We start from the raw sequence: 26720 nt of genomic DNA, 5'->3' as shown, positions 1-26720 counted from the left end.
GCTATGTGATCTGTGTTTTGGGGTCAAGGAACATTGTGTATCAAATTGTAAATTGTATATGAAGTTGTGCGGGAATTGTTCTCCTAGTGTTATATGAAGTTTAATCTGTAAACGCTTATGCGTATAGTTGAGTGATTTTGTTGATAAATGTTTACAAAATGATTGAAGTTACTGCGAAATTGGTGAGAGGACACGTATATTTAGCAGGGGAAACTGTAGAAATTTATGTGACATTTCGTAATCCAACTTCTCGTTCGCGATCACAAAGCAACAGGTGATTTTTATTTCAAAATCCATTTAGTGCGCTGTATTTGAAATATGGAAATTATAAATCAGTGCCATATTTAATGGTCGAGTTTGTGATTGCAATGTTTGTATGAAAGGATCAATGAAAGGAATGATTTCTCTACCTAAAAATCATTCAAATGTACTAAAATTACACACCGATTTTTTTAATATTAAAATGTATTGATTAAATGATCAATAAGTGCATTCTGTGGAACAACTGTAACATACTAGTTATTGGTGCATGTATGCCATTTGAAATTTATCGCGTAACAGGGATAAAATTAATTCATTTTTTTTTCAATTAAAAGGATAAGGAGATCGACGATTACCTTTACATCAAAGGTGGTCTGTGAATAACTTAACGTTATGAAATGGTATAAATTTGCCTTGCACTTGTTAACAAATGATTCCAGATATCCGCACTAGTTCTCAAAGAATATCGCGCATGCGCAGAGCTAGATTAACCAATCTGGAGGCCCGGAGTAGAAAAAATATGTGGTCCCTGCTGACTTCACCTAATACGTTCCTGTGAAAATACAGTAGGAAAATTAAGGGAACATGTTTCATATATTATGGTGATGATTGTATCCTCATGTTTCTTTTTAGATAGCCAATTGAGATTTTGAACGGTGTGGAGGCCTCTGTGCCCATCCCTTAATCCGGCCTTGTGCATATGACGAGAGTTGTTTTGTTAAGAAAAAAAAAAAAAAAAATCGTAGTCTATTGAAGATGAATGACATCACCTTTTGTACGAAAAAGTAGTATGAAGATAATATACGCGGATGTGAAAAAGTTTAGAACGTAATAAAAATACTTTGAAGTGCAATAATTGAAATCTCAGAAATACCTAAATTTCTCTATCCTCCTCTTCCCTCTCTTAACTTGCAAACAAAAACTAATTCTGTATTTTCATTGTCATTGTCGGGTTCAGTATCCTATAAATATTTCAAAGAAGCTGCATAGGGGACCATAGTAGCTCAGTTGTAGAATGCGTAACTCTGGTGCGTAGAATCCTTGGTTCTGTTCCAGGCCAACTAAGTTTGTAGTGGACAGCATAGTGTCCGTGGTTTTACACGGGGTACTCCAATTTCCCCCACATTCTCATTCCAGTGATTCTTTCATCATCCTTAGTTACCTTAGTCATTCGTCTCCGTTAGCGTGAAGAGCATAATCATGGGACGTTAAACTGAAATATTTCGAAATGAACTGTGCGTTTCTTCAATACTAAAACTTTCTAAAATTTATAGAACAGTGCTATTGTTGGTTTTCACTTTCTTGTAGATTCTGAAACGTGTGTTCAGTTGTTATTCAGAATCACATAGTTTCTGGTGCTTAGTTAGAATTTGGTAGAAAAGGTATCATAGTTCTATATTTTGAGAAACTGAGGTGTTTTTGTATACATTTTCAGCCTTAGAATTACTCGTTAAATAATTAACCAATATTTTTTGGTTTTAATTTTTTTTTTAAATTTTAATTTTCACAGTTTAAAAGACTTTATTCCGATTTAAATTATATTGTAGGCAGGGTTGGCTGGTTTAAACCAAGGTGGTTTAAACCAAAATTTAAACCAGCTGGTTTTTTCCAAAAAAACCAGCTGGTTTAAACCAAAAAACAAAAAATGTTCGTAAAAGTGTAAGTGTTTGTAAAATCTTGATGAACACACATTTGTGGGTTATCACGTTTCACTCCCGTATATTATTCGTATTATATTCAGACCTAAATTCCCCATTCATTACTCAAAAAGATTATACTACAAAAGCAACTTCTTTTTACAAGTTTATTTTGTGATTTTTTTTTGTAGTTGTTATTATTGTTATGTAATTGCAATCGAAGAAAAATTCTAAATATTGTTTTGTTTCAATGTTTACTATTGATAAAATACATCGAAAATGCCGTACTTTGTGTGTGTGTGTGGGGGGGGGGGGTCATACAGACCCCACGAGAGGCATTTAGTGAAATAAGTATTTTTGGTATCTATTTATGTATAAATGAGTTTGAGCCAAAGTGGACTCAAATAATTCGTATCTTTATTCATTTTTCTTATTGATATGCAGATTAAGTCGGTGTATTTCTTTAATTTGGACCAATAAAAATCGTTGTTAACTAACTTGAACTAAATTAGTTCTTCTGTACTCCGTAGTACTTTGAAATTGTTCATATGTAATTCTGTGTAATGGTTTCACTTGTGCAACTGTTTATCTTTTTGTCCTTCTGAAATGACTCTTGACAGTTATATTAAGAAGTATGTAAAGATCAGTATAACGTATTTTTTTGTCAGGATTCCTTCGTGAGTGAGTCGGCAGACGTATCGCATTTGTGGCCAATTAGTCCTGGTTCTGAGTTCAAATGGAGGACAATTTCTCTCGGATGTAACTCGAGAAGCGGTTTTTATTCCGCTTTAAGCTTATGTGACCCCTTCCAGCATAACCCGGTTGTTGCATAATAACATCAAGGCGAAACAAACTTATTTCTGTCCATATATGATATGAATATATAGAGCAAATCATTTAAACCATAAAAACCTGGTTTAAACCAAAAAAACCGTTTTTTTTGGGTTTTTTAAATAAAAACCATGGTTTTTGCCAACCCTGATTGTAGGTCTAATGGCATTGTGGCCAGTAGCGATCCATATGGATATATATATATCCTGTATAGGCATTCTTTTTGAAAGTAACTACCTCATTTTTCAGATACGTACTTAAAGTTATCAGGAAAATTATAATTGTGTTTATTTCTAGCTTTTTGTAGATTCTGTAATTCTAGATCAATGTCGTCAAATATATATTCTCATGTATAAAAAATAACTGAAAAATGTACAGGGCGATTGTTTATGGAAGTCAGCAACTGCAACAAGAATTCAGTAAAACACAAATGAATAAAAGTCAAAAGCCGTTTCAGTAATTGAATGGTTCTATTCTGCGTGTAAATGAATATATCATTTTTGGAGGGAGGGGTAGTTGAAGTAGTAGTGATCTTGTCGTCACTAAATTTGGCACAATAATAGTGGTTACTTGAAGAATTCAGTATACTTCTGTTTTACATTCTTGCACTCAATGGAAAATTAATCTGATCCCGAAAAATGAGGCTTACTTCATGTAAGCCTGCAATTAAAGAAACCACATTAGTAAATTTCCCGCGTTTAACTAAAAATAATCCAGAAGAAGCATCATTAGTAAATAAAAAATATTGCTATATATCGCTCACGGGACGCGATATATGTACTAGAATCAACTGGTACTAGGATAAACATTATTCCTCTGAGCTCAAAAATATTAATGTTAGCAGTTCGTCTTCAGGTTTCTGTTATGTTTTACTTTGAAATTTGTGGTAATTTTCTCTCTGGTTTTCAGTACAGAATTTTTTGTTTTAGAAAGGTGAAAAAAAAAACTAATAGAGTATTCTGAGTGATAGATATGTATTCTGAACTGACAAATATGTTGGTTATACTGAGTAAATAAATGAAATGGGTTTCGTGCTGTAAATTACAGAAAACATGGGATTTTTTTTTTTCTCTCTGTTAAGGGAATCTCTAGTATTGTTAATAACTTAGTCGCATAAATATTAAATAAATCTTCGTGTTTATAAAACCAGACAATTTAAGCATCAGTGCGACATTACAGTAAAATATAATTCAGTCGAAATACTAATTGAATAAACTAGACAACATATGTGTGTTTTCAAATTTGCAATATATTAATTCCAGACGCATTGCTAGTATTAAATAGTTGTTCCTAATATATTCGTCTAAATGTAAATTATAATCATCAGTCAAGAGTATTTTTATGTTGTGGTCGTTTTGCGCTTAATAATAGATAGAAGAGGAGATATTGCCAACTGGTCATTAGGTGTAAGATAGTAAATATTTCGCCTGGTAATTTTTCTGTGTGCATGCTAGTTGTTATTTATGGATGTCTTAATTGCAGTTGTCTGTCCCGTCTATAATTAGCTTGTAGAAAGTAATCATAATTGATTGCAAATGCAAAAACGTAGTATAGTGGTTAGCATGTATGCTGTTTTGTGCGTGATCTGAGATTCGATTTACTGCTGGCTGTATGTTCGGGTTTAATATTCAGAACACTTACATTCGATGTGTAGTTATACAGGGTTCCCATTGGTCAGGGAAGTCAGGAAAACTCAGGGAATGGTGCAGGTCAGGGAAAAAGACTGGAAATCAGGGAAATTTTGTAAAATATATTTTTTCTGACATTAATTGTACGTTTCAGCTTAGACAACCATTATAATACCTATTTGGTTTTTTATTGCTGTTTTTTTCTTGTACATGCAGTAACAATTGCAGTATGGGATAAGTAACATCTCTTTATTGAAACTGGATATGGATATTTTAAAAGAGCCTTGTCATTATTAAATGAATGTATAAGAAGTATCGTATCTTCGGAGTAATTGATTGTCAGACGTTTATGAGTAGATATTAATGATCACAGTATGGGACGTTGCTCACAATGTTATCGGAGATAAGTGAAATGTACATATGAGCAATTGATTACCATTTATGTCTATGAAATAAATGTTCTCATATATATATATATATATATATATATATATATATATACTCACCGTTATTTATTTCTTATTTATATGTCAACGTCATCCGACACCTGTCATGAAAGTCAGGGAATTTTCTGTCAAAGGTCAGAGAAAGTCAGGGTGAAGTCACGCAAATAGATTTCTCCAGATCAGTAAGAACCCTGTTATAGCATACTATGTTAATCACATTTTTATAAAAAGTTCACATTCATTATTTATGTGTAGAAAAATAATTTAAGGTAATCGCTATTATTATTATCTTCTGTGATAAAGGAAATAAAGTGTTCTCATTTCTAACCGGAAGTACCATTCCATAATTTATCTACGAAGCATAGTTTCGCTCATGCAATCTGGCCAATCATATATATTTCTGTGTCTGCTATTATAATGTGAAATCAAATACAAGTAATTATGAATAATATCACCACGTTGAATATTTTTCAGATAGCTAAGTTACTACAGCAGACATTTCTTACTAATATATTTTCACCCTATAACCGGAAATATATCAAATTTTAGTCTCTTATGAAACCGAAAGTCATTTCTTACAAACAGAACACATATTGAGATATTAGTTATTTATTTTGACTTATGTGCATAAAGTAATAGTTTGCACTTATATTTGCAGTGATGCCTTTGAGAATTTAGCATGGGCCAGTGCTCAGATTCATTGTTTATGTACAGTGAATGAAGGAAAAGTCAAATACCCGCAGAGTGGACAGGCAACTGTTGAAGAAGTTGCAACATCAAATACAGGTAATTTGACTTATTTCCTTTCTAAAGATTATCCAGAGAATTCTTTCTTTATTGTGGCGGTGTGATAGTAAAATTGCAGTTACTGGTAATTATTCTTATCTAGTAGTTACTGCACAATCTTAGTTATATTTTAAAGGCAAGATTGACTAGTTCACTACTTCTTACGTGCGGTCGATGTACATAGTACGTTAATTAGGAGCTACTTTGACACATTGTCCGTTAAAGAACAACTTTCTGACAGTGTGTAAAGAAATTGATCGAGAAATGAAGCTAAGTAACATTCTACATATAGATTTGTGGAATTTCTGAATACTATTTGCACGTGTAAACTTTCTACTTTCGACCATGAAGCCTTGGGCACGGAGGATAAAGCCAGGAAGAATAAAAATAAAAAGTATCAGGAAAAAAAAAATAATAAAGGAATGGACTTGCCAAGAGAAGTTCGTTGTTAGAAACACTTTGTCAAAAAGAACGATCAGATATCAAATGATGGTGGTGCGAGTTGCGATATAACGGAGTTGATTTGCTCATTCTTTTGTTCTTTAGTACTGGAAGATTGCCAACTCATATTGGTACTGCTCTGCGTATTTTGTAATTACTGCTTCCCATTCATCACTTAGCCATCCTTTGCCTAATTTAATTTTGATTCCTTTAAATTAATCCTTTTACACTTTATGGCTTATATATCGACTATGGCGAATTTGCTTTATAAATTTCTAGTAAAGCTCGTCACATCGGGTTTTTGCATTCATTCAAGCGTGGAGGCATCAAAGAATATGTTTCATGGGCATTTTGCAGTCACGCATGCAATGCCTGGGGGCAGTGACGTCACAAATGTAAAAGAAGGAAAAAGGGTAAATTTTATAGCTTTTTTATAAAAAATCCTGACATTCCTATTTATCCTAGGATCATGGTTCGTACTTCGTGTTCGTAATGAAGCAATGTTTCCAACTGTAGCACTCAAATTTTCCTATTATGTACCAGAAGCGGAAAAATCCCGTCTGCATTGGAAACAGGGATTTTAAAGAAGAAAATTTCTCTTTTTAGGGAATTTCTTTCCTCAGGTATACGATAAGGACATGCAAGTGGTACCGTTTGAAACCTAGCCTCATTTGAAACAAACCGAGGTACTAATCATTATCCTAGGATAAATAGGGATGTGTAAAGAAAATTTCAATTTTTGAATTTTTCCCCTATTTATACATTTCAGTCAATTATTTTATTTAAGCATCCATAGTATTATCACTACTTACCCTAAAATCATGAATCTTACCTCATTCTCTTTGGAATGAATCAGCGTTTGAAACGGTACTACGTGCATGTCTGTATCATGCACCTGAAGAGAGAAAATTTCCTAAAAACGGGATTTAAAAAAATCCCTTTTATAAAATGTTCGCCATCCGGACGCCCCTTGTGTTAACGTATCTCAAAATCACCTGAAACATACAACATAGTGTATATAATATATGTGAAAAATATCAATCTGATATCTTGAAAACTGAGAGCGGGAGAAATATATCCCTACGTGTAAAGAATATCCTCGTTCTGCTATATCATGACAGAAACACAAAAATTTTCTGACACATCCTTATTTATCGTATTGATATTCAGTACAGATATTACATACACTATGTTGTATGTTTTAGGTGAGTTTGAGATACGAGAGTTAACACAGGGGGCGCCCAGAGGGGTTCAAACTTTGTAAAAATGAATTTTTTCACAAAAATTTCACATTTTTGAGGGAATTTTGTTCTCAGGTACATGGCACCGACATGCGAGTGTACCATTCGAAAGGCTGATTCATTCCGAACAGAACGAGGTACTATTCATAGTCATGCTAATTAGGGATGTCTCAGGAGATTTTTATATAATATCTTGTTCTCTGTCATGATAAAAAGGACGTGGGATATTCTTTACAAATAGGGAAATATTTTTCTCTCCTCAGTTTTCAAGGTATAAGATGAAAATTTTGTACAGGTATTACATACATTACGTAGTATGTTTCAGGTGATTTTGGGACCTGAGCGTTAACACAGGGGACGCCGGGAGGAACCCAAAATTTGGAAAAGGATTTTTGTCTTCAACAATTACCTTTTTAGAGAATTTTCTCTCCTGGGAGTACATGGTACCGAGATGCGAGTGGTACCGTTGGAAAGACCGAGTCATTCCGAAGAAAACGAGGTACGATTCGTGTTCCTATAATGAATGATCTTTATACTGAAGCTGATTGAATAAAAATTGACTGAAAATGAATTATTCGGGGAAAATTGGTAAATTGGCTAGAGCATTATTGCTATTTATCTCGTACCATTCTTCGTATCTCATTCTCTTCACAGTAAAGTAAAGTTTTTTTTTTCTTTTTTTGGTACCATTCGCATATTAGTGTCATGTACCTGAGGGGAGTAATTCGCGATAAACGGAGAATTAAAAAAAAAGTCCTTTTTCCCGCTTTAGGTACATAATAGGGAAATTTGACTGATACAGTTGGAAACATTGCTTCATTCCGAACTAAACGAGGTATGAACCATGATCCTACGATAAATAGTCTTGACGCAATAGCTGATTGAGTGAAAGTTTACGAAATGCCTCGAAAAACCCAAAATTTAAAAAGGTTAATGAACTAATTTTGAAATACGAGTCTCTCTGTTTCATTTTTGGCTCCAATACAATTTTTGAATCTTCTCTCTTGTGTTGAGTTTCTTTTAAATGTTTCGATAGGTCTGTCACCAGGTTTTCCACTTTTGAATTCTTAATATATTCCTTGACACGTACCTTGAGATTTCTGTTGGTTTTTCTCAAATAATTCTCATGCCAACTCCATTTTAATTTTTAGATACCTGATTTCGCATTATGATCCGTGTAGTAACTCTCAAATTGGGTGATGTTTTTTCTAGAGTTTTGGGGGATTTCAAGGCTGTACGGAAACCGTATTGTGTATAAATCTTATTCAATCCAGATGTCAGTCTGGGTAAAGCAGGTAATCCTATCCTTTTTATGTCATTTGTATCGATTTCAGGTCAATCAGAACTTAACTTCCTTTTAACTTGGCTATACCATACCAGTTAATTAATAATGGAATTGGATAACCGTTCACACTACCAAGCGTCAATAAGTGGTTAATCTGTATCTGTAAGTCTGGTTCCAGACAGATAAGTCGAATAGCACATAAAAAGAAATTCTTCCAAAACTTCGCGTTGGTATTTGCAGAATGAGCGGATTTATAATGGATGTGCTGTGTGCAGTCTGTAGACTATGGTAGACACTGGTAATTAACTTGTTATTAGATTTCCTTATATTGAAATCTAGATAAATGTTTGCCTTGCTCTTTATTTTCTACTGTAAGTCTAAAATTACTATGGATACTATTCAGTTTATTCAGTAAGAAATCAAGCTGTGATTTTCCTTGTACAAGAGAAATACTTCGACTACATATCTGTAATAGCTTACTTTCAAACATATGAAGTACCAAATTTGGCCAATAAAGGTGGTGATGGATTCCCCATAGCTGGAATTTCGACCTGATGGTAAATATCACCTTCAAAAAAGAAAATATTGTATTATACTTTAAGCGACATTAAGCAACCTGAGTATTTCCTTCACCTCAAAAATACTAACAAGGAGAAGGCAGACTTTTGTAAGTGAACTTCAGGGCCATTTTTTGCGAGGTGGTACTGCACATTTTTTAAAGAGTTAATATTACAAACTGGGAGAGCGCAATGGGGAAAAATAACAGAAAAACCTTTTTTAACCCTGGTCGGAACTTCGTAATTGTTTCAAGTATTTTTTCATTAAAAGATTAAGAAAATTCAAGATTTTGTTAAACTGTACGGCACATTCATCTTTAATATTCAAAAATATCTTTGATACTGTTTTGTCAGATTCCATTTGACGTTTTGATTTTAGAACTAAAAAAGAGTAATAGGAAAAAAAGTTAGAAAATTGGAGATTTTTAATTATTCTAGTTTAAGTTTAAAGCTGCCATTTATTTGATGTGTAGTTATCGTATTAAATTGAGGATATGTGTTGGGAAGTCAAAGTTAAATCCAAGCAACTACTCTGTTCTTTTTATCGCTGTGCTGTTTTCTATTATATTTATAGTAAATATTCTTTAAAAATGTTTGTGAAACTTTGATGAACCCCAGTAGTTGGTTTGCTTCCAGATACGTCTTTCGCTCCGTGCCGAGGGGAGAGAGGCCATGTTGTCTTCACTACGAAACCCAAGATCCTCTTTTGTGACCTGCGACTAGCAACTGGGGAGAGTAGATCATGTAAGTATATAACACTCAATTAATGAGTCCTTATTATAAAGAATAAAATGTCAGTCTGTGAGTATGCGAACTTGAAAACATTTAAGAGCTATGGGTTGCATAAGTATCTAGACAAAAATATTGAAATACTCTTAACCCTTATTATAAATGCAAGACTTCTCATTCTCTATCGATAGCTGTGCTTCCTCCTACCTGCCGCCAAAAGATGCCGCTAGCGTGCAGGTAATTTGGAGATGACGAAGTCTTTTGGGAAAAAACTAGTTACGTAAAAGTTAATATCATATGTGGTACGTCAGTGTGTGTACTGGTTAATTACAGTCTTAGTAGGTGAGGTAATTTGGTATAACCAAGTAAAAGATGAACTACTTAGAAAGCTAGTAATAATAACAATGGGAGTCTATGTGTTGGCCCTCGTTACCCAGCTAAAAGCCATCTGGCCAGTCTTTATTTCGTAGGCCTAATTGCCGGGAGATCTTTTTACATGTCAGTATGGAATCAATGTAGCGTGTTGGTTTATATATTTGTATATATTAAATGTGTGAGGCAATTCGAAATAATAAAAAAAAAGACCGTTTGCGCATATGCCTGTTGCCTGGAAGAGCGACGTCAGTCCTTTGGCACTATGAGCAGTAGACAGTGGGTAATGGAAAGAGAAGGTTGTGTTGCAGTTCACTCATCCGCTATAACAATTGAAAATGAATGCTCCAATAGAAAAACCCGCCAAATGTGAAGAGCGTGCAGTAATATGATTTCTGAGTGTGCGAACTGTTTGCTGTTTACAGACGTACGTGATGAGTGAAGATGTCGTACGTGTTTGTTCAAAGATGAACGAACTGATGTACACGATGCAGCAAGAAGTGGATGCCCATCCGTACTTAGAAATGAACTCGTGTAGGAAATTGAACAAAACTGTCCGTGAAGTCCGTCGGTTCATCATATCTGAACTTTCTGTTCTATCTTCAGGCATATGAAACAGTGGCTTGCGTCACAGTGCTTCGACAATGGCAATGCGCTTCACAATGCTGTTAGCAAGTGGCTTCATTCCCAGGCGGGAGTTTTTATTATTATTATTATTATTATTATTAAGGAATTTCAAACCTTGTAAAACGTTATGACGGGTGCCTCAATTTGAATGGTGAACATGCTGGAAAGTAATGTAATGTTGAACTTTTCTAATCTGTATAATAAAAGTTCTGTATCTGCAAGTGTATGTCATTGATACCAAACGGCAGGTTTTTCCGGAATTGTCCTCGTAATTTATTTTTGCTCTAACGAATTTCATTTTAGTAATTTTTATTTTGTTTTTATATTTATTTGTATAAACATTAAAATGAAGGCAGGAATATTTCTTTTTCAGTTCTTTACCGTGAGGTGTTACCAAGTGAGGCACCACCGTCATACAGAGGACAAGCAGTGAAGTATTCTTACAAAATCACAGTTGGTACTCAGCGTGTGAATTCACCAATTAAACTTCTGCGAGTTCCAATAAGAGTTCTAGTACTTAATGGTAAGAGTGATATCTAATAACAGTAGTAACACACACTTTTTTTTTTCTGGAAATTGATAATTTTAGTTTTAAACCGAGAGATTGCAAACACTTGTTTGCCAACTCTTGTTTTCAACCTAATAACTAAACGTAAGTATACTAAATGATTCTCTTGCTGTTTAACAGACTGATTATGCATATATCATAGTTAAGGTTGAATTCATTTCATAAAGATCGTGGTCTTTTGCTTAACATCGTCTGGCAATTAGGACAGTGGGAAGACTGAGAATTTGACGTTTGTAGAAATCAGATATTCTGTTTCGAATTTCGTTAATCCCACAATTGAATTTGGGAACGATACTTTAACTACAAGAGTGACTTTTTCTAGTCGTTTTTTTTTTTTCTTTTCTCTGAATTACAGTTTTCATGAGAGTAATCATCAAGCTGAGACGAGTATAGTTTCAAACCTAAAAGCACACACGTCGAATAGATAAAATTTACACAAATTTACAAGATCCTCTAAAAAATGTAATCTATTTGACGGTCGATTGTAAATAATTTGCCGTATAAATGAAAGTGCGCCTTGAGTGTATAGAGTAGTAATTGACTACCTATTGAACTACTTTAACTTTTATGCAATATTTAGTACTATTATCTGCTATTAATATCTTCGAGTAGGTAAAACAAATGGATTCACTTGTGTAAATTGCCTTATCTCATTAATTTCCAGTAAATAGAATTTCAGTAATTATAACAAATGTGATTTAACGTAAAGACAAGGAAAAAGGCAGTCTGACCGACCAACTCATTTAGAAAGTAATGCCAGGTTTTATTGGACAGAACTATTTATTAACTTAAGTTGGTTGGTTATACTGAGAAATTAAGTTGATTACACTGAACTCCTATCCACGGATTACAAAGGTATAATGATTCCTTAACCCTTTATTACCCAAATTTTTTGTTTTCCACCAATATTTTATTTTCAGTTCTTTTAGTCATAACTAGCATACTTTAAGAAAAAAATCACGCAAATTCAGTGTTTTATTCTTTTATGTAGATTTTGGGGATCCGAGACTTAAAAGTCCCGTCAGGCAAAAGTTGACTAACATATAATTGTAACATATTTTTATTTCCATGTCTTATATAGATAAAGCTACGGATGTTATTATAATAATTTAAAACTTTTGGGTTATTTAAACCATCCGAGTTTATTCTTCACTACTTTACATATCATTTGTGATTATTTTACTTTCTATTATTATTTGAATAAGCATAAAATAACAGTTGAGAAAGATGATAGTACTTGAATTTCAAGGCAGCATGCACCACTACCCAGTCATATGAAATTAAAAGTAAATTATTTTTAGATACTTCACATTTTTATACTCAAATTAATGAATATTGGTTTCTTTTAACAATATCTGAATACAGAAAATGATTATTTATTATGCTGGAACCCAAATTTGGAAAGCAATATACGCTGGTTTAGTCACTTTTGATGGAATTTAAACAAACAGTTTTTCTTTACATTTACACATAGAAAACCCTTGCACATTGTATATTTCTAATGTGCTCTGGATTCAATCTGCTTCAAAGTACATATTTCACATCTACTCCTTTTGTCTACGGATTGCAGCCAACGTACCAATCGATTTTGGAGTCTGATATCATTACTTACTAAAAGTGATGTTTTTCTTCTCTTGATCGGTTCCCCACTTGTTTATGGCGACACCAGGAAGTGTGAAGAGCCTGAACAAACGTCCGGCAGTATTTGTGACCTCTACATCATTTGTATAAACACCATGAAAGTATAGAGGGCTAAGGCTCTACCGTAGATCCCTAATAATGTAAGCTTTCGTATGGTAGAATTATTATACTAGAGAGCTGTGCCCCTTAGTCCCCTTTCTACGCGTATATTGTAAATGAAGAATATAAATTAGTTATGAGTTCGGTACAGTTCTTTACATAGATATCACTACTAGCAATCTATATTTAAAATATAACAAACAATGAGTAGGCTCGAAGGGAAAATCCTAACATCGCCCACCACTGCGTATAAACCTGACGGGACTTTATGGTCCACCAGTAATTTTACACTGTAACACACACAATAATATATAAATATTTGTAATGACTATTTCTGTTAATCATACATTTAAAATATAAACTTAAGTTCCTGATGAAGTACAAAAAGAATTCCATGTATATTGGTAGCTTCAAATAATACAGAAAATAATGTTCACATATCAGCCCATACTATCACTAGTCAAAAATCAACAATGTAATCCCAACGCGCGAAATTATATTAGTCACACACGCACATGAACGCTAAGGAGCACATTCTGCCATTTCCTGACTTTTCTTTGAATAATTAGACTTTGTGGGTCCTGTCAGGTCACTAGCAAAGAAAGGATGTATACATAATATAACACACAACCTTGAAAGGTCTCGGCTTAAAAGTTCCAGAGGAAATAGTATGTCCAATAGGTACATTGTTTTCAAATGTTCAGAAGATAAAAACAAATATGCAAGATTATTTTTGACATTCACAAAGCCTAGATTCCTTGACAAAAGAAATATAGAAATATTACGGGAAGATTGCATTTATTTTACTAGCTAGTCTTCCTGCATAGTTTTCCATGCGATGTGTAATTAAGCGTTATTAATCTACATGACAGATCTCTTGACCAATATCAATTTCTTGAGAGAAAATCGATGATTTTGTACAAATAATAAAAAGCCTAGCTGAGTCATAATGGTTTATCTTAAAGTAAATGAATATTCAAAAATCTGAATACTATAATAATTGGACATATCTAATCGCAATAATAATGTTTTTTTAATGAGTCAGAGTATGTACGTATTTGTCACATTCTTTTAAATTAGGAAAAATAATGCCTACTTAATGCGACTTGCTACATATTAAGAGCCAAAGCGTATCCAGTAAACTCTTGTCGTCTTCATTAAGTTAGGAATCTTCATGAAATATTTTTCTGAAATATTAATAAGTATTATGTTATTATAAGTAGGTAAATCTCTATTTCCTTAATTGCAGTTATAGGTAATGGTCAGTAATAATGATTGATTTATGCTGTTCGTTGTAGGGTTTACGGAATCCAGTCTGTATGGTGATAGTGAAGATTTAGCTCCAAGTAATCCATTTTTAGAAAATCAACAAAAAGAAACCCCGTTGGATATAGCTTTGCAACTTTTACAGGTATTTATAATGTGTAATATAATAAATGTTATTGAAAAAGAGGGATACGTAAGTGGGCATACGAAAACAAATTATTTATCAGAAAGGAGCTAAAAACACTATTACACAAACACATGTATGTAAATAAATAAATAAAGATAAAATAAACTTCGTTGTGAGTTTTTTCGCAGATGCTTCATCAGACTGGGAGAATTAAAACAAATAAATAAATATTAAAGAAGAGAAGTCTGATGCTGTTTCTGGCATCTTAATGATTTCCAGAGTTACTTCAATGTCTCCAGATTGAAAATGATAAGATGTTAGTGGAAATGGATTTATATAAAAATAAAAATAAAAAAAAAAATAAAATAAAAAAAAAAAAACGTTTGGCCAGTGAGAGAAGGAAGAATTAATTTGTGTCTGCAAAATGGAAAGTAGTAGTATTTTTTTTTTCTGGCGGTACGCAGTATCGGCATCGTTTTTCCGAAGTTTATCCTTAAAGCTATTTTAGTTTTTGTGTAGCTATTTTTAGTTTTTGTATTTATAAAAAAATTTCAATTGACATCGATTGGAAGACTGGACTAAGTGTATGTTTAATGCATTTGAAAGGTAATACGATCCATAGGTGGATTCACCTTCTAATTTCTTCCATTGATTTACATTTTGACGCTTGCTTTCTTGGCCAGTTAGAACGAACATAGACTAACATATTCATAATGAGTACCTGCATCATGTTTACCAGAAAAAATGCACTATAGGGTAGTCTATCTATTAATAAAAAATAATTAAATAAATAAGTAAAATAATTATACATATAGTATAAAATCATATACACAAAATACACGAAGTGAAAAGTAAATATATAAAAAAATAAAAGTAATAAGAATATGATGAAGCTGAGGCAGTAAGGCAATTAAGACCAGAAGTTTGATTTGCGTATAGAATGGCAATTAAATGTATTTCCACCTCTTTCCGAGGGATGAGGTAGAGACTGAAGGAAGGATATTGAGAATACTTAGGTGAAGGTGTTATTGAATGTACTGTTTTATGATGTAGTATGTATTGTTGGACAGATAGGTAAAGAATTAGAACGGTTATAGAAGTATTGGTGATTTGATTTGATTTTGAGTTTAACGCTGCTTTCAGCAGCGGTGTTATATGAGACGTGAACCTAAAGTTTCTGGCATTTCCTCGGTGAAGTGTTTCATGGACTAATTTTGGCAATGAGAGCGTGTATATTCAATAAATTGTTTTGGATTGGATCGGAAGTTTTAGTTAATTATTTTACTTATTTATTTTTCTTAAGATCCGGGTGCGTTGTAAGTAAAGGATAAAGTGATTGATGAATTTTTAAAGAAAGATGAGGCAAAGATGATATTGAGTGAGAAAATTTGGAATAGAGAATTTTATGGTAACAAAAGGCGTGGCATTTTTAAATTGCCCAGATTGAGTATGAAAATGAAGCTTTTTTAAGTTTGTTTATGAGTTTTTATTTGTTTATTTGTTACTTATGCAAACTCACTAACATCTTGAATTTATCTGTTATAGAATATAACAGCGAGAAGAAGCCCAAATTACTACAACATTACCAATAGTAGTGGGAAAGTGGTGAGATTCTGTTTGTTCAAACAGTCATATAAGCTTGGAGAAGATATTGTGGGCACATTCGATTTTTCAGAAGCTACCGTACCCTGTGTTCAGGTATAATTTTACTAAATTTCTTTGGACTACATTTTGTAATAATACTTGTATTTCTTTTTTCTTGACAATTGTGTTAAATATTCCCAATTAATGTTCATGAATTAGTAGTACCAGTTATGTCTAATTATCTAAGAAGTTATCTAAAATACAAGGCGAAATTTTTGTGGATATTACCCTGATCAAACGAACTTAAAGAATATGTTCTCCCTGACATATTTTCAAAAAATCCTTTGCATAAATCTTAATGTTGCTTATTAAATATAAATTGAAGTTGTCCATTCACTCAAATGTTAGGTCGTTTGCACACGGGAACGATAATATCGGTGGAAGCGCCGATAATGTTGGCTTTGGAATCGACTTCAGTGTACTCAGATCGTAGCTTGCACACGCCACCAACATTATCGGCCGATCCTCCGACACAGCAGATGCTGTCGGCCAAGCCCCGGATATTGCCGGCGATATCGCCGACACTGGTTTTGTCGGGGACAATGTTTTCTTGTTGAATGCACATGCGGCCGATAATGTCTGCCGGCCAGTGGTTTAGATGAAGAGAGTGAGTGACAAGGCGATGTGTTCTTTCGTTTCTTGTCTTTGGAATTTTCTTCTTTTATTATTATTATTATTATTATTATTATTATTATTATTATTATTATTATTATTATTATCTTGTACAAACAACTTCGGAACAGCTTATTATTATTATTTTTTTACAGTCTCTGTTTTGGAGTAGCTAATCCGTGTATTAAATAAAGTATAAAATTTTAACAAAAGAAACACTGACCAAAGCTTAAAACACATTTTATTTTAAATTATAATAACGGTTTCGGATATCTAACATATCCTTCTTCAGACAATATCGAAAATAAATGAAAATACGGACATCTGTATTTTCATTTATTTTCGATATTGTCTGAAGAAGGATATGTTAGATATCCGAAACCGTTATTATAATTTAAAATAAAGTGTGTTTTAAGCTTTGGTCAGTGTTTCTTTTGTTAAAATAATCAATCGTTCCCATATTATACAGGCGGGCAGATTTGAGGCTTATTCTGAGTGGACATTAATTTCATCTCACTTTCCTTTGTGACAACCGGACACAAATCATCAAATTTCTCCCCCAGAAAACACATTTCAAATCGGATTATTGGGGGGCAATCCCCTTCAGTTCCAAGATTGGAGGGGACAAGTCCCCCTCGTCTCCCCGAGATTTGCACCAGTTTCTGTATGGAGCAATGTAAAACAAAATTACTAATTCGAATCTTACCATTTAATCTACTATGATATTAGTGTTAATTGCATGGAAAACAAAATAATATACATACGTACCATATGTAACAGTGTTTCAACAAAAATTAAAACTAATATAGTTTGCAATGTACCGCAGCATCAATTCTCATCGAAACGAAAATAATATGTTTACGAAATCTATTTAAAACGGCACTGTTAAATCTAAACAAGTTTAGGCATAGGCCTATTTTTTCTAAGTTTTGTACCGTCCTCCACACCTCTTCAGAACAGTTTTTATAGTCCTTGTTTTAAAAAATAATTTTCCCGATTATTATCATTATTTTCATTTCTTTTCATATATGGAAAAGATTTTTAGAAACACAGTGCAGAATATATCGTGTGTGTCGATTACTTCGCTCATCACCGGCAACGATATTGTCGGGACTTCTACCGATTTTGTCGGTATCGTGTGCAAACGCTTATGTATGACTATGGTTTGCAAAATCCATAGTCAACGTAAGAAAGAGCAATATTTTGCATACAATCTTTGCTTGATTAGAATCTTAAAAAAAGATATACTATTTCTGTAAAACATAGTGAAAAAGAATGAGTATAAAGGGGAACAGTAATATTATGTTGAGATAACGTTAAATCATTTTAAAAAAAGCTAATCATAGTTAAATTACAAGCCAATAAGCAAAATTGTGTAGTAAGCGTTATATTAATATAGTGGTTATGAAGTGATGTGCACATGCGAAAAATAGTCAATATAGGTAATTCAAGAAGAAATATCCATGTTAGGTTGTTTCGCCTTGATAGAAGTAATATACCAAGAGATGCCAAAAGCGGAAACTCTAACTTCTCAAGAAACTAAACATAATAGTATACATTATTTTAAAGAAAGTAAAGCCTTACATAAAGCACAGAATAATTTAGATAGATAGATTGATTAACAAACCATGGTACATTAAATTTTTAAGGAAGAAAGTTAAGCTTGCAGGGTGACTTAGCGATGGGAAAATTTGATGAATTGTTTGCAACTCAGTTGAATAGTAGCAAGAGGAAGGAGATGGACACAGTCGAGTTTTACAGAAAGTAAGCACTTGGCTGAGAGAGAGACGATCAGTGCCATCCAGCAGAAGGTTACTGTAAATACACACTTAACAAATTCAGTTGGTACCATAGGGTGATACTTCTTTTTTGTTCTTCTTTTTTTTTTTTTCTGGTTTCCTATTCATTATCAAGTAAACATTGGAAGTATCGCTTCATCCGTTTTGTAATCTGATCCCTTGTATCCCCTTTCTTATAATAATAGTGTTTGCTTAAAACTGGCATATTTAATTAAGAATTGTGGATATTTTTAAGATCCTGTGGTGCTCCTCTTCAGTGGGAATTAGTACAAGTTGTCTTCAAGAAAAATTGAAATGCTTATACTATTTAATAATTGGTTACGTTTTCGCGTGTGTGATCATACTTCGTATGTGGTTTAAACTTAATGGTTTACTTGTATTTAGTTGATGTACACATAAAATAAATAAATAAATAAATAAATAATAATAATAATAATAATAATAATAATAATAATAATAATAATAATAAATAAAAAAATTACGTCTACTAGAGAAGTTTTAGTTTTCAGACATTGAAATTTAAAAAAAAATGTAAATTAAAAGATGTTCAATTATCAATACAAGAGAATTTCAAATTAATGACATCACTTTTCTTCTTTTAATCTAGTTTTCTGTTACTTTACAATGTGAAGAAGAAATCGTACCGAATTGTCAACGATGGTCCCATCAAACTCCTGCAATTATCTCATATAATAAGTATCATGAAGTTTGTCTCAGCCTGCAACAATGCCAGTTGGTTCTTCCAATACCTTTGCATCTTACTCCTGCCTTCAGTACTGACTTAGGTAAACATTTTACTTTATAATATTATATTTGAGAAAGTATTATAAGTTTGGCGAAAACAAATATGATATTCGCTTGACATTGAACGTTTCAGCAGGAATAGTAAATATTTTACTAGATAAAAATACTGATTGCATTAGGAATAAAGTTCACATAAACGTGTGCCACATGTTCAACAGATTCGGAGATGAACAGATATTGACGTTGTTTCTACTCAATAGCTGTTTATATGACGCGTAAAACATATAAGTGGTAAATAAGTGATTCTCTGTCGAAAAGTCACATGTTATATTTAAAAAATAAAATAAAATAAAAAAATAAAAATAATCCAAACTGTCCGATAGTAACTCGATTAGGAATATTGTTACCATTTTTTTTTAAATGGGTAGAATTCTGTAAAATTTTTGCAAAGCAATTATTATTGGAGTTCAAAGATCGACATCTTTCTTCAGCAAGAAGAAATTGTGCACATTTCATAGTCGGAGCATTCCTGAAACGACAGCTTGTCAGTACTTCGCATCATTCAAAACAGAAACTAAATATAAATAGAATCTCCATAAATGAGCCAATGCTTTTACGAGCCAATTCTAACTCCTGATCTACGAATCTGTTGAAAATAGGATATTTTTTTGAAAATTGTTATTACCCAGAATGAGCACCTACACACCCATATTCACCATACCTACTATTTCTCCCGAAACAACTTGTATTTTATATACTAGATAGTAGGGTTATCGACCGTCCTGTATTGTATCGAGTTCTCCGTATTTTATCCTTTTACCCAAGTTGTTGTGTCGATTTATCACTCCTTTGTCATAATTATATTAGTATTAGCGAACAGTTACTGCGTATAAAATATAACAATGAGAAATGTAGTTGTGACTGAAAATGTATGAACAGGAAATCATGCCACGCGCAAAACTGTACATTTGAAGTCATTCATATTGTTAACAGAAGTTTATTGCATACTGCGTTAGGAAGAACAGGAAGAATAAAATCTCAGGTGTCATGGATAAATTTTGATATGTAAAACTTGGTAAATCTGCCACTTTGTCAGACCTGATAGATTAAGGAAATTTTGAAGAATTCTGCAGATAAATTCTCCAGTTTTGAAGAATAGAGGAACAAAACCACTGTCTCAGTCTTTACCAAATTCCAGTAGACTAACTCGTGATCTGAATGAAGTCTTGATTCGCATTCTTATACAGTTTTGTTTTTTTCTAAAAAAGCTGTATGACATAATGATCAAAATAATGGAAACATCTGTAGTTCGCAACATGTAATATATGAAGTGGTAACTGAGGATACGTGTTAGCACCTGGCGATTGTTGGTGATTATCAGTAGAATAAATGTAGTCAGGCGATGTAGAATAAATAGGTGCGTTGAAGCGGGCAGTGATGCAAACTGGAATACCTCTCTGAGTTTCAAAGGGACCAAATTGTGGGTGTGCGGTTTTTGATATAAGTTGGAAATGTGCTGGGTGTGTCGTGAGGAACAGTGGTAATAATAGCCTACAAAACTCATGGTAAACAATATAAGCGAAGTCCTGCCCACTGGTCTAGTGACTAGCGCGTGCCTTGGGTACACGGGGTCTCAGATTCGATTCCTAGCGGAAGAACATTAAAACTTGAATGTATATGGTGACTCGGATTCCACCTTCTGTTGGTCCATGTCTCATATAACCTTCGTACTGAAAAGAGACACTAAATTTGAAGAAACAAAACAACATGGGCGAAGAAAAATAGTGGACAGAGGGGAAGCCTCAGTAAAGAGGATTATCACAAAGGATCGTAGAGCGAATGAGGGAAAGTGCGGAACTCAGTCGGCATCTGGAGGAGCTTATTGTGACAATCACAGTCCGACGCGAGTTGCACAACTTAAACATCTTCAGTCGGGTTGCAATTTACAAACCGCAGATCACTGCTAACAACGCTTTGGCAAAGGATTATCGGATCAAAGTAAGATAACCGTGATGCCGATCCAACAGACCCCTTCTAAAACAGCATCTGTACAATTTGTACAACACAACTGCTACGTTATAAAGTGGTGCTTTGCCTTACATAAATTATTCAGGACTCTCCTCGATCACAAGTTCTGGCATCATTTCATCACTTAACGTATGGTGTTAAATTTCTGTGTATAGTATTGATTCGGGGAATAGACTAGACATCGCACCATACCATCATTTTCGAGAATCTTGCAGGTTGCTGTCGGTGAACCAGTGGGGGCTGGTATTTAGTCAGTACATGGACTTTTTTTTTTTTTTTTTTTTTTTGTTCACCTTCCTGGTAACATTAGAATTTGTCTCTCAGAGGACATCATTCCTAGGAAAGTTGATTTGTTTGAATTTGAAATACATTTGAACCCTATGGTCAGAAACATCCTCTGTTATACGATGCACACGTGCAGCATATACGAATGGGAACTTTAAATAAGAATTGTGTTACTCCCTTTTGGTTTTACACTCCTGTCATTTTTGTTTTTGCATTTTCTTGATACTGGTGCTGCTGTTTTTTTTCTTTCTTTTGTTTTGTAAAAATAAGGAGAAGAAAGCAAGAGCCTGATTCAAGTCGCAAAGAACATGTAGAAAACAGGATACTCAATATCTTTTGTGGTAGTTGTGAATTTATAATATTAAAACTAAAGTAATTGTTTAGAACCTGTCTGTTTTTATGCTAAACGAAAACTCTGGAATGAAGTTCAAACTGAAAGGATCTTTTTTTTGTGCAACGAATCGCGTCTTTTGTTCTAAATAATTTTCACCAATACCACATAATTTATTAGTGTCATCTACGTTTATGATGTTTGTTTTGCCTTCCCAACTTCTCTGCGTTCACATATTGTAATTGTATTTATAGTGATCTTTGATGGAAATAGTCTAAGATCTTTTATTAAATTCGAAGATTTCTTGCTACTACTTCTTGATATCGTGCAAATCAAAGGATACACAGGGTGTCTATCGATCACGAAAGTCACGAAATCAGAAAACGGTAATGAAAGTCAAGAAATTTAGCTTTTGGGTCACGATTTTTTTTTTTTTTTTTTTTTATTTATTTTTGTTTGTTAATCTATACAAACATAAGTAGTGACTGGAAATTTTTGTTCTATAAAAACGTCAAAATTCACCGCCAAGAATGTATACAATTCGGCTTTGGATCGAAAAAGCTCAAAAAAGAATAAAACAATATTATCCAACTTAAAAAAAAAAAAAGAAAGATAATCCATCAGTACAACTGTTTAGAATCAATGTGACATTTTTGAAGCATTGCTTGTCAATATATGTACATCATGTGTATTTAAATATGTAATTTTAAGTTTTGTGAATGTTTGCTGTTGGTTAGTTATTGAACAAAATAGATTATATACAGTGAATATATTAAAAGTGATGTGAGAAAACACCATGTTTGTAGCGTACACGTCCGGTTCGATTCTCGGTGGTAGCTCATGTGTTTCGGATTCCAGGTCAACGTCTCATGTATCCTCGCTGCTGAATGGGACGTTAAACTCAACTCCACTGAACTCAACCAAGTTTTTGTTGCTCCAGGGAACAGCTTTTGAAAGTAGAGATAAGATAAAAATAAGTGCTAAAGAATATAGGTACTGCTATTAGTTTTTGAATGTTACGAAATGTTATGGTTTGATAGAGGAAAGGTCACGAAATTTCATTTTGGAATTTTAGTAGACCCTGATCCAAAACAATAGTCTTAATCCGAGACTTCAGGAAAATCGATGCAAGAAACTATTTAAAGGAGAAATAGGAATATTATAAAATATGTACGAAGAAGTAAAATGAAGAGAGATGCATATCTTTACGCATCCGGGGAGATAGTCTTTATTTTTAGAAAGTTGGATTCTAGAGAGTATATTCTACATACTGCTTGATGGTGATCTTTAAATTGTCCGCGTTCATTTATTTTTGACGAGTGTATCAGAGAAAACAAATTTAAATTAACCTGTTGCATCTGTATGCTTGTTTTCTTCATTCATAAATGTTCTCAATCAACTGATTGTTTTTCGCCACTCCTTCTTATATTTTGAGTAAGTCTTCACTATGTTTAGTTTTCGGGTTGCATGTAACTCGTCATTTTGGTATTTTAATGAAAGTTTAGATTGATACGCAGATTAAAAAATAACAAACACAATTATAAGAAAAATATTCGAACTGTATGTAAGTAGCAGAAAAGCCCCATTCAACCTAAACTTTTATTAAAACACCCAGATGAAAAATTTTGTGCAATTCAAAAATGAGATGCAGCCAGCGTTTACTCGGATATAATATGGTGAATAAATAGAAGTGTTGATACTGTGCATAAGTCACTATATTTAATGTTTGTTTCATATCCTTTGTACTTCTACATTATCTTTTCTCTGTTTCAGTCACTCTTCGGTGGAGACTCCATTTTGAGTTCGTTACTAGTCGTACTCCCGTGAGAAACCAATCTCTTCCGTCTGAAGGTATAGATGTATGGCAGGGACCTTCCTCATTAAATATTGAGACAATGATATGGAACTTACCTATGAAAATATATCCAACAACACCCTTACATGTATCGCAAGGTGTACAAACTCAGTCCAAGTATAGCGTAATTATATGATCAATTTGTACATTTCTACAGTTATTTACTTTGAAGAAATTATTTATAATTTATGTATATATTTTGCATATATAGATAACAGTGTGGAACTGCGAATGAAGTGCGCCTTCATGTGGTAGATTATTTTTGATAGTCCAAGACGAAAAAAGTGGTGTTACTGCATATGGGTGTGGTTAATGTTCAAGTTGATCTTCCAAGTAACTAGAAGTGGTTACTTAAAAAAAAAAGTTATTACTCAAAAAACACTTTTACACGTTCGATCCGGATCTTGTAGAGTAATGAAATAGGAATCCATATTGATATTCCAGGGATAGACTCTTCCTAAGTTAATTGGATCCTTTGACCGGCCTAATAGTTTGGAAAGGAAATATTTATAAGCTGTTTTATAGTGATTTATATTTGTCTTCTCCCAAGTGAAGTTGAGGCAGTGTACCCAATTATTTGTGTTCGTCATTCAACAAAATGTATCGTTTGTGAGTCTAGATTTGCCTGATGTGTATATTTCATCGAAGTCATATTTTGATGAGCGCCTAATGCATATTTGTGAATCTTATCTCTTAATTGCTGACACATTGCTTTCTCTGGTATATTTCTTAATCGTTTCTACAGAGTCAATATAATTACTGACATACATTCAAACGACAAAAGCAGCACCGATTATTCTTCTCTTATTATGCTGTTTCTTTACTGTTGTTGTTCTTTTTCATAAATAAATGTTTATTTCATTTTTTATTTTGTTAATTAATATTTTTTTTTTTCAATGCACTGCAGAGGGAGGAAAATTGAATATTCACGAAGTTACGGAAGATGAAGTTAATTTTTGAATAACCACAGTGGAATCATGGTTTAAAAATCCTTTAATCTCGACTAACCACTCATTTATCAAAATTAATCCTGGTAGCATCGCGTGTGGCGGAAGGAATAGAGGTGTAAAAAAGCCATCTCTTTGAGGGATGGGAGTTTCCCCTCATAATTTACTTAATTACCAAGATTGCTTTCCTTTAGTACTGTAGATTCTAGAACGGGAAAAAAAAAAAAAACTTCATAGCGCATAATAGTTGTGAATTCTAGGTTTGATTTGAGTTGCCTATTTTGGGTGGTTTTCAAATTAACATTACCTTGAAGACTGTTATGCAACCCAACTTCTCATTTGTAGTGACTAACATCAGCCTTACCAATGCTTTAAAGCTTACACTTAGGTACTTGGGTTTTGTAAATTAAAACATAAGCAAGGACACAGTACTAATTTAAACAAAGAAAGAGATATAAAAGCACGAAAGCATATTTTTCTTTGTATAAAAATATACTTACGTCACATTTTCAGTTCGAACATTCTTATCTGGAGCCTCAGATACTCTATTGGAAGAGTTCTATTGTGAGTTCTGTTTGCAAAATTAAAGTCATGAACTGCCATTAAAAGTATTGTAAACGGTGGTTTTGATCAAATTTATTAGATATGTAAATTTGACCTCGATTCCGGAATATGAGCATGTGATAATTATCATAATGACATGCATTATGCTCGGGTTCGCCAGATCTGAATAAATTAATATGTAAATTTATATTTGCCTACCAAGGCTGGGCGTTTGATGGTTTGTTTCCGAAGATTGCACCGATGCGATAGTAAGCTAAATCATGGAAAGCTGAAGTTAACGCCGCGGGGTTTGAACCTCAGGTCTCCAAGTCTAATGTTCAATTAGCGATTCACGAAACGTAGAGAAATTTAAAAGTAATACTTCTAATGATATACAGATCTCGAAGTCCTACTTTCCCCCCAAAACGGTATTACCAGGGCGCTAGGAAAAAGTAGTTTGGCAGCTAATTAGAATTTAAGCAAAACAAAATAAAATATGTTTTATGCAGCCTCCACAGAACGGTCACACGCTGCAAAGTTGAAAGAAAATTTTCTCGCTAATGCAGTTTTTATGGGACAGACTGTGCTGACTACCACTTGGAGAAGTAAGTGAATTTTTGAATAAAAATTCAATTGCTGAATGCTGCAATAGATTTTTGATTTACTTTAAAGTCATGACTTGCTAGCGAATGCGAATGGAAACGTGAAATTATAGAAAAGATACATTAGGATAGAAGTGCACTTGTGGATCTTAATATTCATATATATACCTATATATCATATAACTAAATATTCATACATATAAATATTCAAATTATTATTCAATTTTATGTAATCAAATTACCAAAGAAAAATCAATGTTAATTACCATATAAACAAGCAATAAAATACACATATAATATTGATACAAATTAGTTGGGATATCAATTGGACATTACTTTGAATCAATTAACTTTTTGTCTTTAGTAATGATAGTCCATCTGCGCAACGTGTCATTTGATAAGATACTTATCGATGAATTGTAACTTTTATGTATATTATCTAATCTACCGATAGGCCGAAACTCTTGCTTTTACGAAACCTTTACAGATGTTCAACTACAATTCGTTTCCGTTTACGGAGTGCCTATCCAGACAATTATCATCGAACAACTAATAACACTGAATTTATATTTTATTTAAAATGCAACTCCCAAATTTGCATTTCCACAGACATGAATATTGTTCTAAATATTAGGACTCGATACAAATATGCTTCTTATTCTGACCCTTTCTTCATCAATCATATAACAGAATGTCTTAGTTTATGATGAGGAGTTAAGAACTCAAAATGTTATGCAATAAAATGTATTATTTCTTCAATAAAATAAAATAAATCGATAAAATAAAAT

General features: G+C 33.1%; 1 protein-coding gene across 2 annotated transcripts; it reads left to right on the top strand.

The window, feature by feature from the left end:
- On the top strand, positions 1-24708 carry LOC145678363 (RAB6A-GEF complex partner protein 2). Of its 2 annotated transcripts, none has more exons than XM_081748424.1 (8): positions 1-274; positions 5462-5589; positions 9750-9857; positions 11215-11364; positions 14448-14560; positions 16088-16240; positions 19205-19382; positions 23759-24708. In XM_081748424.1, the coding sequence occupies exons 1-8, from the start codon at positions 159-161 to the stop codon at positions 23974-23976; spliced, it is 1164 nt and encodes a 387-aa protein (XP_081604550.1). In that variant the 5' UTR covers positions 1-158; the 3' UTR covers positions 23977-24708. The 2 variants fall into 2 exon arrangements, with proteins under 2 accessions (XP_081604550.1, XP_081604549.1); XM_081748423.1 differs by having other exon boundaries at positions 9735-9857.
- The last annotated feature ends 2012 nt before the right edge of the window (positions 24709-26720 follow it).

Source organism: Thermobia domestica, chromosome 2 (assembly GCF_964235325.1).
Source record: "Thermobia domestica chromosome 2, izTheDome1.hap1.1, whole genome shotgun sequence".
Lineage (NCBI taxonomy): Eukaryota > Metazoa > Arthropoda > Insecta > Zygentoma > Lepismatidae > Thermobia > Thermobia domestica.
Note: the sequence above shows the minus strand (reverse complement) of the source record. Positions and strands in the feature narration are given on the sequence as shown.